Source organism: Tasmannia lanceolata, unplaced genomic scaffold (assembly GCF_043159265.1).
Source record: "Tasmannia lanceolata isolate RefF3 unplaced genomic scaffold, GAP_Taslan_0.1 ptg000025l, whole genome shotgun sequence".
NCBI classification, from domain to species: domain Eukaryota; kingdom Viridiplantae; phylum Streptophyta; class Magnoliopsida; order Canellales; family Winteraceae; genus Tasmannia; species Tasmannia lanceolata.
The window spans coordinates 14198903-14226857 of NW_027518702.1; the positions used below are offsets into that span (position 1 = coordinate 14198903).

General features: G+C 39.0%; 1 protein-coding gene across 1 annotated transcript; it reads right to left on the bottom strand.

The window, feature by feature from the left end:
- On the bottom strand, positions 1 to 27922 carry LOC143857743 (regulator of nonsense transcripts UPF3-like). Its single transcript, XM_077368205.1, has 12 exons — positions 27515 to 27922; positions 25901 to 26007; positions 25613 to 25708; positions 25388 to 25486; positions 25186 to 25265; positions 23560 to 23673; positions 19042 to 19189; positions 16108 to 16208; positions 15229 to 15967; positions 14986 to 15110; positions 14826 to 14878; positions 1 to 860 (listed from the first exon to the last, which is right to left on the bottom strand). The coding sequence occupies exons 1-11, from the start codon at positions 27652 to 27654 to the stop codon at positions 14840 to 14842; spliced, it is 1788 nt and encodes a 595-aa protein (XP_077224320.1). The 5' UTR covers positions 27655 to 27922; the 3' UTR covers positions 1 to 860; positions 14826 to 14839.
- Between the last annotated feature and the right edge of the window lie 33 nt (positions 27923 to 27955).

Below are 27955 nucleotides of genomic sequence, written 5' to 3' on the forward strand. Positions count from 1 at the left end.
TTAGCACTTTAAATAGCTCATGCACCATTGATAGAAATACCCAAGCAAAAGAAAAAAACAAGATCAGCCACATATCAGATTCTGCTGACAAAAACATACAGCATTACCTGAAAACAGGTTATATAACACCAAAACATTCAAATTTCAGCCACAACAGAACACCCCAACAAAACCCAGTGAAGAACTTTCTCATCCAATTCTTATACTTTCCAAGTCAGCCAACCAATCTGATATCTATTGTAGTCACTCCACTTCAAACAACTGTTATTTACCTGGATTGACAAGTTTTCAGCTATCATATACGGGTTCTTGACCTGAGATCTATACAGACAGTGGGTGAAAAGCAACGCTCGCTATTTCAAATTATATTTACAGTTCAACCAAGAACAAATTGACCTTAAACCAGAATGCCTCAGAACCCAGTAGAGTCAGTTGAACCCACTTCCATTTCATACCAGCCCATGAGAAATCCATAACAATGTTGCTGAAAACCAGAGGAAAACACCGGTTCAGATCTGTTTTACTATGTGATCCTATTAATTCCTTTTTACCGTCATCGATAGCATAGTAGAGGTTTGGATCCTAAGAACTCCATGTGGGTAATCTTCAAAACTTGTTGGATCAATTTATCTTCTTGGAGAACTTCAACCACAGATATGTCTGATCATTTGCTAGCAACAAGAGATTGTGTACTGCACCTGAACGGAGAGGCTCTGTGCCGTGAAGACTGAAATACAGCAACTGCGTATCTTAAACAAGGGAAAGCTAGCACCAGGCTTTACGGTTTGAGTCGTAAAGAATCCAAAATGGTAAGAGATTAAGACAACCATCCAAATGAAGTCGCCACTGTTTGACGAAAGCTGCAGGAGAAAATTGGGTATGTTAGTAAAGTGTAAATAATCACTGGATAGACTACTCCCTTTTACAATAGGGAAGTGATATATCCACCTTTTTTTAACTTGGGACAGCTACCTCTAGTGTATCTATGGATGCAGAATGGATGATTTAACTTATATATAGGGAAAGTGTTCAACGGGCATGAGTGCCACATACACTGGAGGTGGCTGTCTCATGTAAATAAAACGAGGCGAATTTATCATCTCCCTAGAAATATTAAATCTTACAGGATTCAAAGAAACCATAAAAGATTCACATAAACTGTACAATTATTAAAAAAAACATTTAGATAAAGAATATAATGACGAGTAATTTTAGTCTCCAGATTGTAGAAACAAATAATTTAAATTACATACACAAACATGCTGGATGAGTCTTACAATTCAAAAAAAATATGTTTGATGATTTTTTTATCATTCCCTTCGTACAGGGACACATTTAAAAGAGAGAAATATAAGAGAGAGAGAGAGATGTCAAAGCTTTGCACATCACATCCCTAGAAACAAAATTAGAGTGGCTACTTGTTGTCCATGTCGAAATAGGATCTTTTTGCTGCCTACGATAACATTTAGGTGTCCATGCTTTAACACCTAAATGGTTGCCTCACATCATGAACCCCAACAAATCTGCATGCCTTCTAGCCTAGTAGATACAGTGTGAGGATTATTCTTTAAGTGACGTCTTTTAGCATTTGCTCCACAAATTGGAATTGGAAATTCTATTTGGCAGTTAGTAGCTGAAAGCGGAAATCGAATAGGAAAAGTATCAAACTACACTGAATAAATGAACAATTCACTTATTTTTACACCCGTAGCTAACACAACCAAGTTAAAGAAAGAAGCAGGGGGTGGAGCCTTCGGATGCTAAATAAAGCCTAAAGAGAGAACATTTCAGGGTTGAAATAAAAAATGATCCATTTCAAAAAAAAAAATGATAACTTTAACGTGTTGTGTTGTATTGTAATATGTCCATGTAAATTGAGAATGTTCATAGTCAGGCTTATTTCTTTCTACTTTTTTATTTACCCTCACTAAGGGTAGTTTGGTCATTTGTTATAAGTTATGTCTTAATATATAGCAAAGGAGCTCACTTCTCTCCTTGTGAACTTTCACAGTTCTCTCTATCTCCTCGCAATTCCTTTTTCATCTCCCCTAACTGATTCCATCAAACAACATTAGTCTCAGAACATCTAAGAGAAATTTTTGTTTGTCGTTCACCTCTACCAATAGCCAAGTCAAAGGTTAGCTTTTTTTCTTGTAAGGAAATGGATGGAGACCTCTCACTGGGGCTACTCCGTGGCCTGAGGCTGGCACTCTCAACCCAGAGAAATATGATGCCAACAACTCTATCATTTAGGATGGCTCTTCAACTCTATGAAGACATCCCTTTATCCGGTCTACGTGTTTTATAATTCTGCATCAAAGTTATGGAAAAAGCTTCCAGTCACAGTGAGCATGATCACCAGATTTTCCAGCTTTCTTGAGCCATTGACTCCTCTAAGCAGGGGGTCGTACTATGGTAGAATAATACTACGGCGCCCTAGAGAGCAAGAGGGAGGAGATCAGTCATTATTTACTCTCGGAATTTTCAGAGGATGTTGCGGCTAAGTTAGCCAAGCATGAGGAGCCCCATCTTATTCGCAATTTTCTTGGTGGACTACATCTCAAGTTCGAGCAAACATGGAACCTGATTTTATCTACTGGACCTCCTCCCCTTAGCTAAATATATGACATTCTTTATGCTGAGGATGAACGTTGCTCTAGTGTTGATGTCCCCTCTATGATTCCTAAGACCCCTCCAGAGTGTGCTGCATTCGTCTCTTATTCCCACCATCCTACCACTGGTGACCGTGTTCAAGGCACTCATGCTCGTGACGGCACTCGTGAAGATGATAGAGGTCCACATGGTCGTCGTGGTCGAGGCCATGAGTGTGACTATTACCACAAGTTTCAAGGATATCCTGAGGATACATGGGCCGTCCTTTAGCTCACCCTTCTACGTCTTCACGACCATGTGCCCATATTGTTGTTGCTGATTCTCTCAGCCCTATGAGAGCGGAGTTGGATTCACTCTATGCATTCACTCCATGCTAGGTTATGGGCTCAGGAGAATATGGAGCCATATGTGCCTCCTCCCACTACTGATAATGAGATCCCAAGAACAAGAGTCTCATTTGCTTTTGGTGCCTATTCCTCTCCCTTCTTCTAGTTGGGTCATTGACTCGGGAGCAGCATATCAAATGATGAGTGCATAACCAATTTTCTCTTTGAGTTCTCCACCTTTCACTTCGGCTCGGGCCCGCCTAAGCGATGGTTCCTCTACTCTTGCCTTGGGGATGGGAAACATTCCTATCTCTCCATCCTTTTCTCTTTCTAGAGTTTGCATGTTCCTCATTTGTCATCCAACCATCTTTCTGTTAGTAGTATTAGAAAACAATTAAATTGTTATGTGATCTTTTACCCTTCTCATTGTGTCTTTCAGGAGCTTATTACAAGGAGGATTGTTGGCAAAGGCATTGAGAGAAGTGGCCTTCCATTTTGATGCGGCATCTGTGATGCAGATAATAAGCCAATAAGTGGCATATTTGCCCATTAGGATTTATTTACATGTTTTTAATTGTTCACGTTATATAGTTCCTAGGATTTTTATTTTCCTAGGATTTTATTTTCCATGTTATTTTTAGAGATTTATTTTCCATGGAATTTTAGTTCTATTGCCTATATATAGGCCTCACTGTATTAGGAATTACAACTTTTGGATGATTAACGAATAAAGATTGAGAGCTTCTCCACCATATTTCTTCTTCTATTCTCTTCTTCCCCTATTCTTCTCTCTCTGCTCTTCTTCCCTATTCTTCTTCTATTCTTCTCTCTCTTCTCTTTTTCTTCTCTTTTCTCCCCTTTCTTCTATTTCTCTTCCCGGTCCTACATCAAATTGGTATCAGAGCAAAAGATCCAAGCGTCTACAGCAAAAGGTCTATGTTTTCACTCGCGAAAATCTCCAATCTTAAGTGAGTTCTTGTGCCACACGTACGCCAAATTTTACCCCATCCAAACAGCCCCTAACCCAGACCCTATATGTAGCCTATTTCCCCTAGTCCAACAACCTCTCAAACAAGACCAGTCCACACCTCTCCCCATCCATGACCAGCAGCCCATAATCCTCCCTATAACCCTTTTGAAATAGTACCCCAAAGCATCTATATTTTTGTGAAAGCCTTCCATGAGTTGCATCTAAAACCCAGACCTTCTAAACAGCCCCAACATCTATCATCCACTCCTTGCAGCCCCAAAACTGCAGATTTTGGCACTTGTTTTACTTACCCCAACCGTCAGCCACCCAAAACCATTCAAAATCCTATCTCCTTCAAAACCATAACCCTAACCCTTTGAGGAATTTCATCAAACATCTTGCCTACACCAAAAAATCTGCAGTTTTGCACATAAAACCCACCCAACCTAAACCTTGCACACATCAGCCCTTTGCTCCTTGTTTTGCAGCCCTCTTTTCCATTCCATCTTTACATTCAGCCTACAACCTAAACCCTATCCAGCATACTTACTTTTCATGATTTCAGCCCTTGTTTCCTAAGTTTTACAAACCTTTTGTCACCCTTCTTTCTCTACTCCAACTGTGGCCAGCATCCTTTTCCGGAAATCCCTACCACAAGACCCTTGTTTCTATTTTTCGTGAGGAAGGAGAACCCTTGTTTCTATTTGGCAACCCAGCAGCACACGTCACCTTTCATTCCAAAAGTTGTTTCTTTTTTGTGGATGACTAATTTTCGTTCCTTAAAGATAACTTGGAGAGGAAGTTTCGTGACTTAATATAACTGCTTGCTAATCTATAATAGTAGATAACAAGCAGGGGTTAGGAAAGGAATAAGAAACTGCCTTTTTTGTGCTGTTGCGAGGATTACACAGATAAGGCAACAAAGCATGTTCAGTGACTTGCAGAGCAAGGCAAGTTAAAGCTGAAGTAAAAGGGGTAAGTTATAGTATCGGTTGACATTAATAGTATACACACCCCTTTTATTAGATGGTCACGTGAGACTACTTTGGAAAGAAAAGAAAAGATAAGTTGCTTCTCTTATCCAATACCCCCTGTTTATTACCTTGGACACCCCCCTTTTATAAAAGTCTACTTATTCACACCCCCTTTCTTTTGCTTGGGAACCCCCTCCTTTAAGTGACTCGATTACTTTTTAGTTTATTTTCTTCCCATCTCTCGATATCTAGCCTACTTTCAACAGTCAACAACTAGTGCAAGCACTACAACGACCAACTTTGGGCTTCTGTCCGTTTTGGTCCGACCATTGATCCGAGCTATCCAAGAGTACAATCTCAGATCCGCAAAAAGCAGTGTCTTCCATTCGACATGACAGACAGATCAGACGGTTGATTTCAGTTTTCGACATCAATCCTAATAGCTCCACCATTTGTTCCATATTTCTATGGTTATGATGAACACCACTATCCCTATAGAGATGGCGATGATGCGTTTCAAGAATGGATCGAGGCACTTGATGCAAATCATCAGTACTATGGTTGCAGTATCTTCCATTCGGCATAACATATCAGACGGTTTTCGACACCAATCCTTATGACTCCACCATTTGTTCCATATTTATATGGTTATGATGAACACCACTATTCCTATAGAGATGTTGATGATGCGTTTCAAGAATGGATCGACGCACTAGATGCATATCATCAGTACTATGATTATAATCATGAAATAACCATTCGTTCTGTCAAGGATTCAATTTGCAGAGACGCCAAGTCAAAATGGCAATTCTTCGTGCTAGAGCGCAATGACTTAAGCAAGCCAAGATTCCGTCTATGAAAGATGTTCGTTATGAATTTATGAACATTTATGGATATCATTATCAGCAGAGATTGAAACGTGAGCGAGCAGTGTATAAACAAAGATTGATGCGTGAAGAAGCTGCTCGACTTGCACAAGAAGCTGAATTTCAGGCGATCTTGGAAAAGATAGTAAGTGACTTGGATGAGAGTAAATTGGTATGCGAACATGAAACCGCAGCCCGCCGCGAACATGAAGCCTTCGCTCGCCTTGAACAAAACATCACAGCCCGTCGTGCACGAGAGGCCGAAATTGAAGCAACGAAGGAATTTGCTAACATTATTGACAAGTCAGACATAGATGATGCTATTGGTCCGACAGATGATATTCTTGATGAGATCATTATAGAGGTTGAGCCCATGATTATGGCAGATACTGAGTCAAAGATGTCCGATATAGAGCCGGAGAGTCCAATGATTGCTGAGGCCGACGTCGACGAGCATGACGGTTCAATGGTTTCCCCAGCATCGCTTGCCGAGCATCTAGAGAGAGATCTTAACACTTCCGTAGTAGAGGCAGATATTGTGACCGAGCCATGTGGGGCTGCTCACTGACTGAGTCAACCGAGCATCATCTTGAGTCAGAGCCGAGTGACCTGACTTTTGAGCCATTACCTGAGACAGATGATCGAGAGTATATTACGGATGATTGTCATATCTTTGAGCCGATTGAGCAGATTGTCGAGATTTGTGTGGACACAGAAGTGCTTGTTACGCAGATTGATCAGGAGGATTGCTATCACTATGCCAGATATGATTCTATCAGATGACTTTGTTGTTGATTCCATTGCGCCAGATGTGATACCAGTGGATAATGACAATCTTAAAGCTAGTCATGGATTGGTATTGCTCATAGCTGTCATGCCGGTACCACCGACCCAGGAGGAGTACGTTGCTATCTTTCCAGCCAGTTTGCTTCTTCAGCGTGGGTTGCATTATTATGATTCTACATGGGCAATTTCTTCACTCTCATTTCGTCGGCATTTCAGATGTTTCTCACAGTTATCAAGCACATTATACATGACAGAGTTTGATGTGTTCCTATTGCTAATGCTCGAGTTGCTTATCTACATATTTGATCCAGGCGGACTAGAACTCGAGGTCGAGTTCTTTTCAAGCGGGGGAGAATGATGCAGATAATAAGCCAATAAGTGACATATTTGCCCATTAGGATTTATTTACATCTTTTTAATTTTCCATGTTATTTAGTTTCTAGGATTTTATTTTCCATGTTATTTTTAGGGGTTTATTTTCCATGGAATTTTAGTTCTATTGCCTATATATAGGCCTCATTGTATTAGGAATTACAACTTTTGGATGATTATTGAATAAAGATTGAGAGCTTCTCCCCCAGATTTCTTCTTCTATTCTCTTCTTCCCCTATTTTTCTTCTATTTTTCTCTCTCTTCTCTTCTTCTTCTCTTTTCTCCCCTTTCTTCTATTTCTCTTCCCGGTCCTACATCAATCTGACTGTCCAGTTGCAGCTGTTGCAGATTCTACTAGGGATCCCTTCGTTTTTTCTTCTTGTTTTCATTTCCTATTGTAGTCAGTCATAAAACTCTATTGTAGTGGCATGGCAAATGGCATGGCAAATTGGGGAATGGAGGACTGCAATCCCTAAATTCTATGGTACCTCAATTTAAATCGCTATGTAATTCTGTAAAATTTCAATGTGATATGTATGAGTTATGTAAACATATTCGCTTTGTGTATCATTCTTGCATGCATAGATGTAGTACTTCCTTTGATTTAGCCACTCGGCTATTTGGAGCTCATCTCTTGTAGTTTCCATTGACGGTTTTCGTTATTTTGTAACTTTCTATTGATGATATTTCACATATTACTTCGGTGTATCTTCTAAAGTCAAAGCATGCAGTGTTTTCTGCTTTTCAAATCTTTATGCCATAGTCAACACTCAGAATGGAGTATCTATCAAGGCCACTCCAATCTGATAATAGGTGGGTCAGGTGGGGGTACCCTTCACGTGCCTTTGCTCAGTTATTCCAAGTGCATGAGATTGTATATCAGTTCCTTGCCCATACACTTCTCAACAAAAAGGGGTGACTGAACAATAATTGACATCTTATAGGTGCCACTCTCTCTGTAGTATGCATGTACCTAAATCGTTTTGGTCTATGGCCTTACATACTGCATGCTACTTGATTAATCACATTCCATCTCATATCCTACAGTGTCATACTCCTTTTCAGACCTTGTGTCCTCAGTATGATTGCCTTGTTGAGCCTCGCATTTTTGGTTGTCTGTTTTGTTCAAGATCTTCGTCCTACAAGACAGAAACTTGACAATACTGCCATTCATTTTGTTTTTGTTGGCTATTCTAGCTCATCTAAGGGCTACAAATATTTTGATCCTAGTTATGGGTGTTACTTTTCAAAAGGAAACCTCATATTTTGCTCCTGCATCTACACTTGCACCATCTCCTATTGTGTCGGCTATCTTTGTACCTTTATCTTTCCAAATGCCTTTACCTATCCAAGACATTCCTGCAGTTTCTTCTCTTCCAGTTATTCCTGCACCCTCGCGAGCATATCACCTATGTTTGCCACCAACAGCATGGTCTTTCGTCTCTCATGTCTCAATCTTCTTTTTTCCTTGAATGATTCCATTACATGTAAATCTATTTCCGAAACCAATGTCACATTTCTTTCTACGAAGTAATAACCCACTTGTGATAACTGATATTATTGATCTTTACTTATCTCTTCATAAGGGGGTGCGCAGTTGTGCTATTGCACATCCTCTTGTCAAGTATGTGTCATATCAGTCTGTTTCTGCTTCTTACAGGACCGTTCTACTTTGGTCAAATATGTACCCACTCCACATGGCATTCATGCGGCACCGAGTCATCCTTCCTGGAAGCCAGCTATTGTAGAGGAGTTGGCGGCAATTCAGAGGAATCATACTTGGGATCTGGTTTCTCTCCCTTCTGTAAAGAGACTAGTTGGGTGCAGATGGACTTGAGCTTGCTCAATCAAGTAAAGTGATGTTTTTGTCTCAGCGAAAGTATGCCCTTGATCTTTTGAAGGATAATGGGATGTTGGGTGCAAACCCTGTAGATCTCCTATGGATTTTAAGCGATCTCTTCATGCTAGTTAGTAGGGAGCCTGAGACTTTAAGCGATCTCTTCATGCTAGTGAGTAGGGAGCCTCTCTCTGATCATCAGGAGTACCAATGTCGAATAGGCCAGCTTATCTACCTAACAATTACTTGGCGAGATCTCACCCTTACAATAAACATGATCAATCAGTTCATGCATGCTCCTCCCGCTCCTCACCTTGTTGCAGTTCATCGCATCCTTCACTACATCAAGTCCAGCCCCAGTTGTTGACTTGTATATCATGTCTTGGGCACTTAGATATCTCAGCATATACTGATGTGGATTGAGTTGGATTTTCTATGGATTGATGCTCTACATCAGGATATTGTGTCTTTCTTGGGGATAATCTAGTTATGTGGAAGAGCAAGAAAGAATTGGTTACTTCTCACTCTAGTGATGATGTGGAATACAATACAGGGCTGCATCTTAATGCGTATGTGAGCTTTAATTGCTTCATTCCCTAATCTATGAGTTGGGATTTCGCATTAAGGGTTCAATGCTATGATTTGGCCAACACTTCGAATTTATTGCTGTGTCCACACGTGTCGTGTCCTACACGACAAGACACCCATGTCCACCCGTGTCGACACTCCTTTAGACACTTTTAGATGTACTGCTAGAAGTGTTAGCAACTTTATACGTATGTATATGTACAAGTGTGACACTATTTCTAGTTTTTTAGGGGTTTCCATGTCAGATATCTCGTATCCGTGTCGAAACTTGGTTGAAACTAGGTACACGAATCCGTGTCCACAAATCATGAGAATATGTACTTTATATTTTAGTCGCGTCCCTATTTCTAAATTTTGGGAGTTTGCCGTGTCGGACACCCCGTGTCCATGTCGAGACGCGGCACTCGTGTCCGTGTCCACAAATCATAGGTTCAATGCCTATTCATTGTGATAACCAAACAGCTATTCACACTCCCCCTGATGTGGATGTTAATGGGCAGACAAAACAATTGAAGTTGATGCTTACTTCATCAGAGAAAAGATCATTGATTGGTCTTTAGCTCTTCTTTACGTTCCCCCGTGTAAACGAGCCGAGCCGAGCTTGGCCAGGCTCGGCTCGGCTCGTTAAGCTCAAAAGCTCGGCTCGGCTCGGTCAGGCTCGAGAGCCTTATCGAGCTCGGGTTATATTAAGTTCACACCCCGCATCTTCCCTGGACAGCCCTATCTAGTGTAATTCAACTACTCTTTTTACACTACGGGGGGTGGTCCAAGTAACAAATGGGGTTCCAAAAAAGAAGTGACAGATTTTGCCTCCCCCTTTCACTCCCTGGACAACCCTTTTAGTGTATATATTAATATATAATATATATATAGAGGAAAGTGTTGGTGAGCTTAAGCGCCCAATCACATTGGGGCCTACTTTGTTAGGATGATCCAAAGCATTCATTTGAAAGGCCCTTACATAGATGGGGTGTGTACCAAAAATCAGCTCCACAGGATCATCCTAACCCATCCATTTGTGGAGGTCAAAATGGACAGACATTATTTGTCCACAAATCTGCCCATTTTTGTCCTCCACAAATGGAGGGGTTAGGGTGATCCTATGGAGCTGATTTTTGGTACACACCCTATCTATGATAGGGCCTTGCAAATGAATGGTTTGGATCACCACAGAAAATGTGGGGCCCATGTGATTGGGGCGCTTAAGCTCACCATAAGTTTGGTGAGCTTAAGCTCACCAACACTTTCCTCTATATATATATATATATATATATATATATATATGAGCTGATTTTTGGTACACACCCCATCTATGTAAGGGCCTTTCAAATGACTGCTTTGGATCATCCTAACAAAGTAGGCCCCAATGTGATTGGGCGCTTAAGCTCACCATAAGTTTGGTGAGCTTAAGCTCACCAACACTTTCCTCATATATATATATATATATATATATATATATATATATATATATATATATATATATATATATAATTCTTAACGAGCCTTAACGAGCCGAGCGTGGCCTAGCTCGGGCTCGGCTCGTTAAGGATTCAAGCCGAGCTCGAGCGAGCTTCCGAGCCCGAGCTAAAATTGACACCCTTACTGCCGCATCAATTAGACGATATCTTTACTGAGGTTGTAGGGCCAACTCTTCTTCAAGATACTAGAATCAAATTGGGCATGTCAAATCCATATGGCCCAGCTTGAAGGTGAGCGTTGGAATGGGTTGTAATATATTGTATATCTCCAAGAGCATTGAGTATGTTCATAGTTAGGCTTATTTCTTTCTATTTTTATATTTAGCCTGGTTAAGGATAGTTTAGTTTGGTCATTTACTCATTTGTAATAAGTTATATCTTAATATATAGCGAAGGAGCCCACTTCTCTCCATATACCCTTTCACAATAGTTCTCTCTTTCTCTCTATCTCTTCTCGATCCCTTTTTTATCACCCCTTACTGTTTCCATTTAACATCAACAATAAACATTTTATATCTCTTTCTCTCAACATGCAAATCAGTGTTAAATAGCTATCATAATTTTTCTTTTGAAAGATGACATATTGCATTGATATTAGAACTACAGCGCGGACCAGGAGTCCCGCCCTCTATTACAAAATATCAAACTGGTTCAGGCATAACCTTTACGGAAATAGTAAGACGGGAAGAACAAAGCAAAATACAATAACTTTTCTTCCTTCATCCTTTAAAACCTAAAATTTTCAACCACCAGGTATGCCACACCTGCTCTTACTTCCAAGCCTCCAGTGAACAAATCGTAAAGTAGAAAGATACAAACAAAAATCCGGTCTTAACGAAAAAACTAATCTTTCAAACCAACCTCGATCATGGATATAGCCCATATCCAGGACACCTAAGCCGCACACTTCTCCAATTCGTCCAAGATGTGTTGAATTAAAAAGTCCGGCATTTCGATGAGAAGCTCCTCTGGAACCCGCTCCAAGCGACTTGGGATTTTTCTGTCAGCAATCCTCTCTTCCACTTGGCTGATACCAACCACCTTATTGGCTTCCCAATTTAGCCTCCTATTAGTCATTTCTTCAGCCAATAAGAATTTAAAGAAAGGATGAGAAGATAATGGCGATTGGGTTTCCCTAACCTCACTTGTCCCAGAGAGACAGGATAAGGTGAAGGGGCAGTCCTGAGTATCCAGTTTAAAAATTTCCCACTGCTTGCGAAACAAGTCTTCGGCTATCTCTTTGGGCGTCAGGTCCATGATAAAGGCCATTTCTTCGTCATAGGACATCGATTTAATCCTCTCAAGGATATTTTCTAAAATCATTACCTCCGTAAATAAACGTCTCCTTCCATTGGAGAAAGCAGACAAATCACCTTGATTCTCCATTTCTAAAGGATATCTTAGTTGTCCAAAAATAAACTCACCCAGAATACCAAAAACGCCCAAAATAGCAAATGAAGTCCAAGAAACTCCTTCAAATACTTGCTAAAATGCAAATGATGGACTGATAAAATCCAAATTAATGACCATACAGCTTTTCGCTCCTCGAAACCTGAAATAATTATTCCTTTTCGCAATAAGATCAATGAGGCCCACCTCTAAAGGCAACGACGGGACAAACCATTCAGAAGTAGGATCAACTCTACCCACAAGAGATAAAAGTACGAATTTGCCTTTCACCCTTACAAAGGCTTCTAGGAGCCATCCCTAGATAAGAGCCTGAGGGTCAGGGCCCACCCTACCCATAAGATTTAAACCAATATTACAGTCATCATCTAGCTACTTAACTTTCCGCTTAGGGACTGGGGAAATCAGCATCTCGGGCTCCACCGACAGGCTGGCGGGATCTGAGGGCTTGCCAACAACAGACATCAAACTGGACTCAAAACCCACTTTGGGCAGAGCACCAAGGAAGGCAGATTTGAAATTTGAAAACGGCGGGGCACAGGAGAGACAATGGGCCCCCCACTCAGTCGAACGACCGGGTTCGGAGCCGAACCGGCGTCGGGCAGCCGCCGAACCAAGGAGTCGGATGGCTCGAAAATTGCAGAGCAAACAGAAGGGACAAGAACTTCAACTCCAATTCTATAGATGAGGTTCGAAACTCTAATTTTAACACAGGAGCCTAAAAAAATCCTCCGAGGTGCTTGAATTTTTGCTGATACAAAGCTCATGCAGTGCTGGTGATTCCCTTCCATCTTTGTCTCTAGGACCCTTCCAAAAAGGCTTCCTATCACCTCCATCGTTGAAGTGGCCCAAGCATGTAAAGGAATATCGTAGAATTTCACCCAAAGAGTTTCCTTACTTCGAATAAATTCCTTATTCCAAGGAGTGAGCGAACGTACGTGAGGATCCAAACAATTTTGGCTAATAAAAAAAGCCTTAACGGCCTGCGCTTCGGATTCAAACATAAAGAGGATTTCCTCATCCGACAATATACAAGGGCACTCCATCGATGGGATATTCTAGCTCTTTTGAGCCCAGCGCCAAACTTCCTCTAAGGAACCAAAGGGGCTCTTCCTTGTCCCAATCAGGCAAGCTTTTAGGGTTTTCATTCATGCATCCACCTCCTTACCTGAAATGCACAAGGTCGAAGATCCTTCAAATCTGTGAGAGATAGAGCCAGAATCAGGCCATAAATCTCTCTCAGCTTGGGCCAAATACAGACCTAGAGGACGACCAGGAGACCGTGGAACCCATCTAGAAGGGGTTTTGTTCCGGTAGCACCAACGACAGTTTTCTCGCCATTCAAAATTAAGATATCGACAGGGGAAGCAATACCAGTTGCCATTACCTGTCGTTTGATTTGTTTTAGGATCAAACCCCTTTCCTCCCACCGATAATTTCACTGTGATTCGATTACATATTCTGCATTTGTTCTGCCAACTGAAATTCCGATACTGGTAATGGTGACAATGCCAATCCTCCCGCAATCTCTTCATTTTTTCCATTGCCTTCGACTGGAGCAAATTTTAAATAGCTATCATAATTTTGGTGGGCTATTTAGTGCCAACAGAGATACTTCCAACAAAGATATAGGCACGAAGGTGAGTCACATATTCTTCCAATGCATAATCCTATTTTATCCATGGAGAAAAATGCAACCTTTTGGTCATAAAGACAAATATTCTGTAAATCCTCTTCTATCTCATCGAAATAGAGCCATTAAAAAAAATCTCGTCGAAATAGAAAGTAAGATATTAATAAATAAAGGAAAATGGAAAGCATCATCAAAGAGCTCTACTACAACTTCCTATATCTTCGCCTTTGTTTTCTTTCATTTTGAGACAGCCCATGGGCAGTACACAAGGCATTTCAATCGACGAGAAGTATATGATGACATTTTAGCACCAAGAACCAGTATTTAAAAACGTGGATGCCGCATGGAACTCAGACGAAGAAAATCCAAGTCGACTCGGCACAATGCGGTCGAGTAGTCGGTTGATGTGGCTGAGTACTCAGTTGACACGGTCACGTTTCCGGAGAGTCAAAGGAGTTTTTAATTTCTAAACGAGGAACACGAATGCGGCGCAATGCGGCCAAGGTAAAAGGGAGTCGACTCGGGAGAGTCGACGCGGACGCCGGGGAGTTCTAAAACTATGCCAAGAACTGTTTATTTTAGGACTCCCAGAATAACAAATCCTAAGCAAGAAGTACGATCCTAAGAAAGCCTCCTCTCCTGACCACCATTACACACATGATTCCAACTCTTGAAACCTGACTCAGGAGATCATCCTAACCAGTACATACATGATCCATATTGAGATATATTAAGGTTTAGAAATTTATCTGTTTGCCATAAATGAAGAATATTGGATAAACTCTGCTACAAGCCACCCAATATATATCACCTTCAAAATGCAAAGCAAGGAAAAGAAGCCAGTTTTAACGCATTAGCCTGAATTTGTTAGGCTTTTTCTTGTAGGTTACCTCAAAGTGAAAATGTAAAACTGCAATGCAATTTTCAGACACAAGAAAGTTAGAAAATAAAAAATTAAAAAGAAAAAGATCTTACCATTTTAAGAAAAATTAAGTACCAGAACCTGACTTTTGAACCCATACTTGTTTCTGCAAATATGAAATGGTGGTGATTAAATAAACAGACAAGATGTGGAGGTATAATCAAATGGCATGATACAAATGTATGTTTAAAAGATTATATACTATTAACTCACCTCATGGGAACCATGGCCAGTGGCACCTCCTCTCTTGGAAGGCTTCCCCTCAGATAAACCAAGGGAGCCATCAACTTCTTTCAATCCATGTAATAGTAAACGGCGGCCGACATGCCTATGTGAACCTAAACAAAAAAAGTAGAACACATGTAAGCTGCAGAACAAACAGAAACAATATGAATAATGTGAAATTTCATATATAAAGTAAATACAATCAATTTAGGACTCGTGGCAAACACTAACCATTCTCTATCAAAGAAAGGTTACTGTGTCCACCTCCAAGGATTTTAATTTCTCCATTCCTGGTTGCACTAGTACCACGCACTAGCCGGGGATTGTGAACATCCATATCCACGTTTCTAGATTTCCCTTCCATGAAGGATGAACTATTACTAGTATCAATATCCTCCATAATATCATCCCCAAGTTTACTAGCCCCAGGAGCAACTGGCTGAGAAATAGACATGCCTTCTAAAGTAGCTAATAAAAACTGTGAAGGTAGAAAGGAGGATGAAGAGAGGGAATCATCACTGGCATGTGACCCATCTGAACGACGAAGTGGGGTCCACACACCGCGATCAGGTCTATCCTTATTCCTAGTGCGTCTATCCTGCTTTTCACCGGAAGAAACAAGGCCATGCAAATCATTCCCAACAACCTCGTCATCAAGAGCCCTTTTGGTATCACAATCAGCGCTGGGTCCACCAGACGAAATACTAGCAATGTTATCCTTCAAAACAGAACGCATGTTGCTTGGCCGGCGTGGGCGCTTGTCCTTGTCTATAGTTAAACCCGGCATTTGCTGCTCGGAATGCACCACGGCCACCGGTGATTGATTATGGCGTGGTTCCTTGTTTAAAAGTATGGTTTTAATCATCCTCCCACTAGCTTGAGGTCGTTGATTCGGTTTGAAAGTAGTTGAGTCTGGTGAGTTTTTCACCGGAGATGTTACACTCTGGGGCTGTGGTACACCACTAGATGCCTGTATGATGCATCAAAACATAAGCAATTACTAAAAACTTTGCGCCAGGATAAAGAGAGAATTTCAAACAAAATAATTGAACTGAGCAAAAAACAACCCTTAATAAAAAAACAACAAGATTAAAGTGATAAATTGTTTACATGAGAAACTTCTCTCTCTTTCCCCTTTAAAAGCAGGAGCCTCTTCTTTCCAGTTTCCACAGCTCCAGAAACTCCAGATGTAGTTCCGTCAGTGGCAGCAACTACAAATCCAGTAAGTAAATAAAATACAGTAAATACTTTGTCCTTAAAAGAGGGAATAGGCAAATCCAGTAAGTAAATAAAATACAGTAAATACTTTGTCCTTAAAAGAGGTAATAGGCAAATCCAGTAAGTAAATAAAATACAGTAAATACTTTGTCCTTAAAAGAGGGAAAGAATAGGCTAGGGTCAACAGATGCATAGAGAAATGGAAGACATAATTACACTTAAGCATTAAAATACAACAGAATAAGAAAGATGTAGTGATTTACCAAGACATGCACCATGTAAATAGTTTAAAGTGAGACGTGGTGCCAGTTACAAGCATTTTAGCGCAATCAAAGAGGTCAACTAAGTCAAATAGAGGTCGAATTCTAACCACTAACCACATGCATGCAAAGCTCCAGCTTCTACTCATCCCAGAAAATAATTTCAGTTATACTTTTACCGTGTCAAGAATGATATCCGCCGAGGAATATGTTTCAATGGAATATACAAAGGTTTAACACAGGCATGGTTTGGGGAACACAGTGTATACAGGTTTTTACAGACTCTGTCAACAAAAGAAACTGCATATGCGTGTGCACTGCGGTTCACAAATGCAAAGCATAGATAAATGTAAAAGCCAACAGTACGGAAGAAAGTAAAGAAAAGAAAATTTTAGCAAAACATCAATTGGCATATAACAGGGAAACAATCGAGAAAATATCAGTAAAACCACGCCAAACAACCACCAAGGATTGAAACTCCAATGAGATTATGCAAATTCACTCAAAATAGTCTAGGGTATTTGTCATTCACAAAATTTTCAGCATCTTCTGCATTTTTTAGAAGGATATGAATGTGTATTTGCATAAAATGAAAATTATACAGAAACAGTGTGTAATAATCAACACTGAAGAAAAAACTGATCTATATTTCCTTTTTATAGATAAACAACTTTATTAAGGGAAATATATATATATATATATATATATATATATATATATATATATGAGAGAACGGTTCCTACACATATGTGTAGATAAGTTATCTACACACTAGCTTAAAATACAGTGGGGGCCACATTATGTGGGTGATCCAAACCATTCATTTTTAAGACCCTCACATAGATAGGGTGTCCACAAAAAATCAGATCCATAGGATCATCCTAACCATTCGAACTGTGGAGGCAAAAAATGGACTAATTTGTGAAGGTTTAAAGACATCCATTTTACCTCCACAAATCGTAGGGTTGGGATGATCCTATGGATCTGATTTTTTGTATACACCCTATCTATGTGAGGGCCTTTAAAATGGATGGCTTGGATCACCCAAACAATGTGGGCCCCCACTGTATTTTAAGCTAGTGTGTAGAGAACTCTCTACACATGTGTAGGAACCGTTCTCTCTCTCTCTCTCTCTCTCTCTCTCTCTCCCTCTCTCTCTCTCTCTCTCTCTCTCTCTCTCTCTCTCTCTCTCTATATATATATATATATATATATATATAGATAAATAAATAAAAAGTAAGGACAAGGATTTGTCCCACATACAACTTGCCACTAGAACCATCAAAGCTAGGGCATCGGTCAACAATTATTATATTAATCAAAGGAAAAGAGACAAACACATACAAATGAGGGGGACCATGTGCCACTTTTTAAATTCATAAGAGGCCATTCAAAAAAAATACGCCACTTTTTTTTTAATAGTAAAAGATTTCATTCCATGAACAAAGACTGAGGAGGTCTATACAAGGAATAGAAAGAAAAGGAAAAGAAAGAATCCAACTACAACTCCAAACAGAGGAAGAAGAGAGAGCATTTAAGGGGGGAGAAAATTGAACAACTCCACCACCGCCCTTGAAACTCCCTCTCTAGCTAATCTATCGGCCACCATATGCCACTTTTTCTTTGGCTAATAAAATAATTGTTTGAAAAAAGGGGAAATTAGGGGGATCAGACCCCTACAAGCTGGGCATTTCATTCCACATCCTTAATTCCATACAAGATTCAAATAATTTAGTAATTGTCAGAATAAAAAATTCCTTCCCAATATATACAAGTGAAACTCCTAATAAGATTTTTTTTTTTTTTTAAAGTTGAATTTCAAGAACAAAACAGCACACCAAGGGAACTGTGAATAAACAAAAGGGAGAAAATGGCTGAAAATAAAAGAAAAAGAAACTTACTAATAAAGTATAATTTTTTTTTTGAATGGTGATAACAAAGTATAAATTGAAATTGGGCGAAGCTAAGCTTCAATGGAAGCTCAAGAGGGAAACTGAACCTAGTCGAATTGGGGAGTGTATTGAGGAGTGCATTTGGTGATCATCATGGGTATGTGTTTAAAGGCATTTTTTGGATCTGCCAAAACAGGTTGGTTCTCAAAACAGGTGCAAGCAAAATATGTGTGCACTTGATGAGACCAAAACCAAACAAATCATGGATTTCCAAGGTTTTACCCATACCGCATGAGGTTTCCTCGCAGAGCAAAATTAAACAATCTATGAAAGAATGTACCACCAGCACTCAACAGTATTAAATCTCTCATGAAATAAAACAAAGAAGCATCAGGTGCAAGGTGTATATAACCCTAGGTATTGCCGGAAAGGTGAGATATATGAACACTTTTCGTGAAAGGATGCACTGAATCAAATATTAAAGACAATATCTCCAACCAAAAACTATGTGGTACCAAAGCTATTTTCTCTAATCCAAATCTTTGGCTGTCTCAAGCTACATATGTTTTTTTTTTTGAAAGATAACAAGCTACATATGTATCCAGGGCAATAACTGAGATGAGGAATTAGAGAAATCACTAGTGAACAATAAAAGATTAAGTTGTCCACCATACCAGTTTCATCTTCTAATATGTCAGCTCCAGTTCCAGCAGATACCATAACTGACTTAACGGATGGCTGCTTTTCTTCGCGTCTTGACACTAAAAGAAAAGTTGACTTCTCCTTGCGACTTGCACTCTTTGTACTGTCCCTTAAAACATACTGCAAATCAAACAGAAAATTTGGGTATAAAGCAGAAAACCCCATAAACATTCAAAGTTAAGCAGAGAAAAACAAACTATTGGAGCAACAGAAGGACCAGGGCCCAATGTCATGCAGCTGAAAAATTACCATAAACTCTACAAAAATCATGGAGAAGAAGACAACCTAAAAAGCTGACAAAAGATCAAATAAGAATAAAAGCAAAAAAGACTAAAAGCAGAAAAATGAAGAATTTCTCAAACGTTTCACCTCAAATGTTTATTTTCTCTACAGGTTCCAAATTGAAAGGCCCCAAGATGAACTGATCCAGAAACAGTAGCATAAATCAGAAAACACGCTAAGTCCACCAGTGGTGAAAAGGAGTCTGGATCCAATGATGCTCCACAAAACCCCTATGGGTTGACCAAGTGAGAGGCTCTTGGTTAACAGTGTTATATCACAAGTTCCCAACACAATGTGCAATGCACAAAAAAATAGCGAGGGTGGAATCAAACAAGGAAATAGTGCTGGAATAGGGTAGAAGATATACCCCATAAGGCAAGCCATAGCCTCCATGCCTTGATGCATACATTAATAAATGTAACGATAATATGGTGAACCATTTATGAAATATCTGAAGAGATCATCTCACGTCTCGAAATACAGCTTGTGTCAAAGGAGTAAACTTCTTGGGAAAATCATTATAATCTCATCAATTATTTAAGCTTTTACCCTCCCACTAGGTTGAACCTAAATCAAGGGCTGCAGGGTTGGAGGGTGAAGGAACTTTTATTTACCCTTCTTTCATTTTCATTTATCATTTAGTTCCAGACTTCCAGTTTGGAATTTTGGGGCTTCTCATTTAGTCCATCGCTATTTTCACAGTTGCTTTGTGGCCATTTAACAAAATCAAAATCAGCAAGTTGCGGATTATCCATCTTTTTAGACCATATGATGCAGGCCAATCGAGCTTTGATAATAATTTTGAATCTTTGATGCAGGGGATCTATGGGAGGAGAGAAAGAGAAAGATGGTGATCTAATCAGGTGCAGTTATAGATCAGATCTGTGATCTTATTGCTCTAGGATGATCTGATCATTAGATCAAGTAGATCTTGAGATATGGATTTGTATCGAACTAGGAGCGATCTACTATGATTTGGTGACAATGGGATCGTCGATCGGAACAGAAGAAAGATAGATCTGCAGATATTGCAAATTAGATGACTCAGATCTGATCTCGAATTCAGATCGGACCATCAGATTGTCTTGAATTTTGGATATATTATGGAAATAATAGAGAGTTTTTCCTAAAATTTGATTATGATCGAACCATTGGATCGGGAGATATGTGACATGCAGTAAAACTGATTTTCAAGACTGTTTCTTGATCCAAGATAGGATCAAGAATGGTTTTCAATAATCAGCTAATAGAGGTTGTAAACTTAGGAAATGATAGGAATGGTGAATTTGGAAGGTTACAAGAAAGTGGAAAAGGGTGATTTCAAAAGAGCGATAGGGGAGAAGTTGAGGGGGGGGTGGGTGGTGTTGGAGGAATAAACGAGAAAAAAGATAGATAGATAACCTAGAATCGCTCCAAATCACCCAAAAGCATTGCCCCTCGGGTTGTGGCCACACACCACGATCTAGGCCTCTCACCTAGATGAATTCAAGAATCACTCTTGGAACGAAGGCCACCCACCTTCAGGAATGTGTTCAAGAATGTCTCTTGGTCAAAGAAAAGGCATCTCACCCTCAAGAAATAAACTCAACTTTTTTATTAATTAAAAAACATCATCAATGGCCCTAAGGCTTATAATATATAAGAAAAGAAGAGAATTAGAAAGTTCCAAAATCCTAAAACAAAAAACTAACACTTTTGGACTAGAATACCCTCTAATGACTTCAAGACTCTCCACACTTAAAATTTTAGTAATACACATAATTATACATGAGTTGGATCTATTTAAAACACTCATAACTCAGAGAACTTAAGTGGTTTTGATGAAATAAAATACTCTACTGCCCCTCATATGATTAGGGGTGAAACTCGGGTCGATTTTTGGGAATTCGGGATGAGCTTTTACCATAAAACCGGGTCGGGTTCAGGTTGATTCCTATTCATTTTTTAGCAAAAGCTAAATCCGACCCGACCCAAGTTGCACCCCTACATATAGGTGTGTTCAGTCGGTTATAACCGAACCGAAATAACCGAAATTCGATAACCAAAATAATTTCGGTTATCAAATTTCGGAAACCGAAACCCAACGGAATTTTACGAAAACCGAACCGATTAAAAATTCGGTTATTCGGTTATAACCGAAGAACCTAATAGTGATAGAAAAAGACAAAAAAAATCTATTTGGACGGTTTGATCGGAGGGCTATGATCAATCTATCGAAACAGTTTTTTAGGCATAACCTATTGAAGTTGTGATCAATCAAATGGACGGTTTGGATCAAGGAAGCAGGATTCTTCCCTGGGAGCCTTCGATTCCCGCTTCGATTCCCGTTTCGATTCCCGCTTTTGATTCCCGCTCTGGCAACCTTGAGTAGGATTCTTCCCTGGGAGCCTTCGATTCCCGCTTTCGATTCCCGCTCTCGCAACCTTGGTTTGGATCATCCTACGGAGGGCCCATACACCATTTTTTGAAAAAATAATGTTTATTTTTGGTTAATTTCGGTTAACCGAATTTTTTATCCGATATAACCGAAACCGAATAACCGAATTAACCAAAAATAAAAACCGAAACCGAACCGAATTAGCAAAAAACCGATCCGAACCGACCGAATCAATACGGTTCGGTTCGGTTATTAGGTTAAAACCGAATAATGAACACCCCTACCTACATATGATTTAAAAAAAACTTAAATAAGACTTGAAAAACTAAATAGAACTCTTTTAACATTAACAATGGCCCCATCTTCTTAGATCCTTGATGGTTCATGGCATCTTGGGTGGTCCTCATATTTCCTCACCTGTCTTTTGAGATCTTTAGAGAACATTAAACAAAAAAGGGAAGAGGAGTTCTTGCGGTCTTCTTTTCTAAATTCTTTCCTCTTCAAATATTTTTTCAATATTATTTTTATTGAACTTTTAATTAAATAACTATCCCCATTTTAAAATTATGCTTACAACCACTTGAGCATGAAATTGTTAAAAGAAATCAACCTAAAACGTGTGTCGTTTAAGATGAAAAGAAAATATACCAATCCTTCCCTTGCCTTGATAGCTGGGAGTGTACTTCAAAGTTCAAATCTTAGTAAGATGTTTCAATGATTGGTTCAAACAACCATCCATTAGAAAAGAAAAAAAGATAAGGTGATAAAGTCCACCCGCATAAGTTTCATAAATAAAGGCTTTACCAATTCCTTCCATAGCAGAGTGGGAGGAGCATTTCCTCAAAACTATCATGGAAGATAGCGGCATGCATTAGTCCCCTCTAGAAAGTACCTTATCTATCAAAAATAGATAAATACATACATAAACGTATAAGACCCCATAGTGGAATGTCAGATTTGGGAAAGAATAACGGCTCAAACTTAGGACTATAAATATGGTCACCTGAATTAAATCCAGGGGGTCTTATGTCTGGATCCATGAGTTTGACTCAATTAGGCCAAAACCAGAGCAGAATTTCAGACAAATTTGGTCTCACTTGGATATATAATACTAAGTGAAACACTGCCATGCAATGCATGCAAAGTGCCATACAATGCATGCAATTAGTTACATCCTCACTGCACACATGGCACCACTGTTAAATCAAATGCACGTGTCAAATAGCAAAAGCCAAGCCTTTATTTTCCTGTCCCCAATTCCTTTCTTGCTGGCTAAGCAAAACTTTTGTCAATAATGGAAATAAATTATTCTACAAATGAAGAACTAAATACGTAGGGCATGTTTGGCAATCATGAAAAATTATTCCATGGAATATTCGTGAGGCCAGTTGTAATAGATTCGCTGAGAAGGAAAGATTTGAGAGAGTAGGAACAAGGGTAGCATGAACGCCCTTGAAAGACAGTGAAAACCCCAACTAGCCACACCAATATTCCATGGAATAATTTTTCATGGTTGCCAAATATGCCTATAGACGCAGAACAGAAAGTAAAATCCTTAATTACAGAATAAGGGCACTTAGGAAACCAAAGTAGACTTTCCCTTCAGATGGCACTACTGCTTCACCTAAACTTCAAACAAATTCCGAAAACAAGAAACAAAAACTTCAAATTCCATAGAAACAATATACTCCAGTCATTCCACTCGGGACGCAGGGCAGGATACGAATTCGAGACAATAACCAAAGGTACCAAATAAACATTCAAAAGAGAAAGCATAACAAAGCTTTTTTTTCAAATGAAAAGGCCAAGCGTCAGGAGGAAGCGTGCATACCATCGAAGTGGGGCCCCTTCGTTTCTCAGAACCCCGTTTCGTAGAAGATGAACTAGAATTTCCAGGTGAAGTTCCACCAGCTCTTCTGCTAAGCTTCCCATTAGTTGATGACCTCTGTCAGATAAGTCACGAAATGAAACTGAGAGCATGCTTATCAACTATTAAAGATATTTTGATTCGAAGGAAAAGACGATTTACAATGTAAAAATGGACAGCAGTGGAAGTCATGGAACACATGGACTGCAATCACAGCAGAATCAAAAAATGTGGTATAAATTTACAGAACTAATATACCATCATGAAGATGAAACATATCCCCACATATTAGATACAATTTAGGAGAGCCTTTTTAGAATGAAATCTATCCAAGCAATGGTTACAAACAGTACAATAATGTTCTCAGTTAGCATGAACAAAAGAAGCCGAAGAGCCTCCTCCGCGACTACCATCAAGGTTGACGACAAAAAGATTTAGACCGGTTCAAAAAGGACATGCTTCCGTTTCTTGGAGTTCTTCACCCTAATCGGCCCAGACCCCAGAGTATGAAAAAATAATTTCTCCACAGAATTCTAAAAGCCCCCCACATGCCAAACCAGAATTTCCCAAGTAAGATCAAACTAATTTAACTTAAGTGAGTTTGAAGGAAATGCCCTCACCTTAGATTCATTAGAATCTTTTTGCTAATAGGACCCAAAAAATAAAAAATACCTCGGTTCTGTCATATCTAATCAATACATAGATCCCCGTTAGTATCAAATGCTAATGAGACTACCTCGAGGTTAAGTTTAAAGATCACTTTATGAGGAATTTCGATTTTTTTTTATGTACCTCCCCATAACATCAGAGAATTTTGCAACTTCTTCACTACAATTATCCAAGTAATCATCGAAATTCCTTAGAAACCAATGGCCAGATATTATAATCCTTTTTAACCTATTCCCTCACCAGTCATTCCAAACATATCATATCTAAAATTATGTTCACATAGTGCAGAAAGGACCATTCTACCAACATGTTGGACTGTTGGAGGGTCTCAAAAAGAGCAAACATTCTGATTTGAATATAACAAGCAATTAATCTGAAGAAAGATCAATGGAGACCCAGTATGCTGGCCATTTTGTCCGCTTCATAACACCTTTATTCAAGAAAAACAAGCCTTTGATGTTGTAAATGGTTCCAACCAAATATCTTATCCAAGACTACAGTGTCAGTGACCATAAAGAATGCACCCTCAGCAACGTTGGGACTACCCACATGCCAAACCAGGTTAGCAAGGCCATCAGATATCATATTTTCCTCCGGAGGGCTTTTTTTCATTTGAGATATAGTAGAAATTTGATTAAGTCAAAGACCACCCAGGGACAAGTGACCCCAGGACTGAAATGATCTAGTGCCCCCTTTACAGCGTTTATTAAACAGCAACAATACTGTGAAACATACATTAAAAAAGTAAAAAACATATAAAAATAGCAACAATGCAACCAAAAAACACACAATTATTGGTAATATGCTCTCTGAGGTGTAATATCCTATCGAGTGAATTTAAGAATGGTGTTCTAACATAGAACGCCTGTGTTAAATGTCAAAAGCAATGGTTAGAGAAAAGCAATACAAATTTCCCTCTACCTGAGATCCACTCTTAGCAGCTCGTTTCTGTCGAATAAAATCCATCAGTGGTGTAACTATGACCGCCTCCTTTGGTGCACCTGGAGGAGCAATATCAAGTAACTTCATCAAGCAACCCTAAATTTTTTTCTCTACTTAATAAATTATACCCATAATTTACTGATTGAATATGAATGCGCATATATTTCCAACCGTAACTAACCAGCTCGTTCTGCTTCTCGTCTCTCCAGTTGTATCTCCGCACTAGGAAGATTCTCCACAGGCTTTGCAAGAAAGTCGAGGAACTCCAAATATTCAGGATCTAGTTATTCATCAAAGAACTGTTTGTGATTAAAGCAGAAAACAGCTAACATATATGAGCATGTGTGCACTCTAGAATGCTGTAATACTCTCGATCTCCAAAATAACCAAATAAATAAATAGTTACCTTTGAATATGGACCCTTCACGGCCATCTTTTTTGGGCCATGGCTTTGGAACACGTTGTGATGGAGCATATTCTACAGTAGTCTTAAACTGTGTTCCTGAAAGAATAAGGGTGAAAACCAACATGGGCAGAAAAATAAGTGCTACTTTAATATTTACTTCAAACCAGGAAAAAAAGAAAGAGAAAAAAAGACACTCTCTAATCAAAGTTGAGTGCAATTCACTGAGTCACACATTGGCTACTTAAACTAATAATAATAAACAAAACAAGCACTCAAGCCAAGTATTACCCTTCTCATTAACAAACACATGCCCATCAAAGAACTCCGCAAACTCAACAACATCTTCCGGGCTCTTGAAATCGATATAAGCACGAGAATATCGGTGATTCTTCTGGCTGCAGAAACCATTTAAGACACTAAGTTTAAGGGAAACAACCATGAAAGACATATTCCAAATGGATAAACATAAAATTAGTTGCACATAAGCAAAGTGTTAAGTTAAACCAATCAAGCACTCACTATTTATCATTTTTAGCACACTGGAAACCAATTTAATAATGGCCATAAAGAAACCAAAAAAAATAAAAATAGTGCAAGTGTGTAATTAGCAGAAATGCCTAAATTTGTCCCTGTAAACGATTCCGGGATTTTTCAAGTTTTGAATTTAAAGGTAACAAACAAAGAAACTAGTAGAATCAAAACCCTAACATACTAGGGTCTAGCAGAGATTTCAGCCATGGTTCCAAGATAGTATGTTACGTGCCTAATTGGACTTCTTAATTATAAGCCAAAGGATTGCCACATCACTACCCTATTAACCCACTTACATGACACATAAGCAATAACTAACATCCATAACCCTAAAACACATACCCACAAGTGCATAATAACTACATTACAACTACCCCATATACACCACAATAATATGCACATATCATATTAACCCCTAACAAAAATATCACGAAGTAAACAGAAACAAAATTAAATAATAATAAAAAAAGAGCAGCCATTAAACACCTTTGAAACAGACTATGACATAATTCCAATATACCCAATTCCCATTATATAAACAAATGAATGCCAAGGAAAAGGAAAAACAATTTTTACAAGAGATACCCTAAACTGTTCTACCATTAAAAATAAAATTTACCTGTTACATGCCTAATTGCGTAATTGGAATTCTTAAATACAAGCACAAAGGATTGTCACATCACTACCCTATTAACCCACTTTCATAAGCAATAACTAACACCCAAAACCCTAAAAAAATACCCACAAGTGCATAATAACTACATTACAAACTCCCCATATACACCACAATAATATGCACATATCATATTAAACCCTAACAAAAATATCACGAAGTAAACAGAAACAAAATTAAATAAATAAATAAATAAAAGAGCAGCCATTAAACACCTTTGAAACAGACTATGACATAATTCCAATATACCCAATTCCCATTATATAAACAAATGAATGCCAAGGAAAAGGAAAAACAATTTTTACATGAGATACCCTAAACTGTTCTACCATTAAAAAAAAAAAAACTAACCTGTTACATGCCTAATTGCGTAATTGGAATTCTTACATACAAGCACAAAGGATTGTCACATCACTACCCTATTAACCCACTTTCATAAGCAATAACTAACACCCAAAACCCTAAAAAAATACCCACAAGTGCATAATAACTACATTACAAATTCCCCATATACGCCACAATAATTAGCACATATCATATTAAACCCTAACAAAAATACCAGAAAGTAAACAGAAACAAAATTAAATAAAAATAGCGAACAAATTAATACAAATCCCATTATATAAAAAGGTGAATGAAGGACAAGGTAAAAGAGAAACAATTTCTACATGAGATAAAATAGAGAACAAAACCCTAACCTGTTCTTGCCCTGGCGAAAACAGAAACATTTGTACCGGCCGGAAAATCGGCCGTCAATTTGGCCGGCGAGCATAGACTGTGAAATTGCAGGCGGCAAGTGCCGGAGCACTACTTTCGTGCGATTAAACGGATCCTTCATATGTAAAATTCTCTCTCTAAAAGAGAGAAATAGAAGAACTACTTAAAAAGGGGGAAAAAACCCTAACTCGAACAAAAAAAGGAAAAAAAAAAACTGACTGAGATTTCTGCAATTCGATGCTTCGATTTCTAATCGGACGCGAATCTCTGTCTGAGATTACATACTTTGTCGCAGATTTTAGGGTTCGATTTTGCGGGATTTTGCCATGATTCGAGGTTTGATCCAAACCTAAGAGGAGCAGTTTTATGAGTATGAGAGGGGCGAAGGGGGGCGTGGGGGTGGGGGGGGGGGCCTGGTGGTT

Excerpts from the sequence above, each read along its gene's own strand:
- LOC143857743 (XM_077368205.1), bottom strand. The coding sequence starts at position 27,654 with ATGAAGGATCCGTTTAATCGCACGAAAGTAGTGCTCCGGCACTTGCCG. Across the intron at positions 26,008-27,514 it reads TTTCGCCAGGGCAAGAACAG|CCAGAAGAATCACCGATATT; the intron begins GTTAGGGTTTTG and ends TGGTTTCTGCAG. Across the intron at positions 25,266-25,387 it reads ACGAGAAGCAGAACGAGCTG|GTGCACCAAAGGAGGCGGTC; the intron begins GTTAGTTACGGT and ends TTGCTCCTCCAG.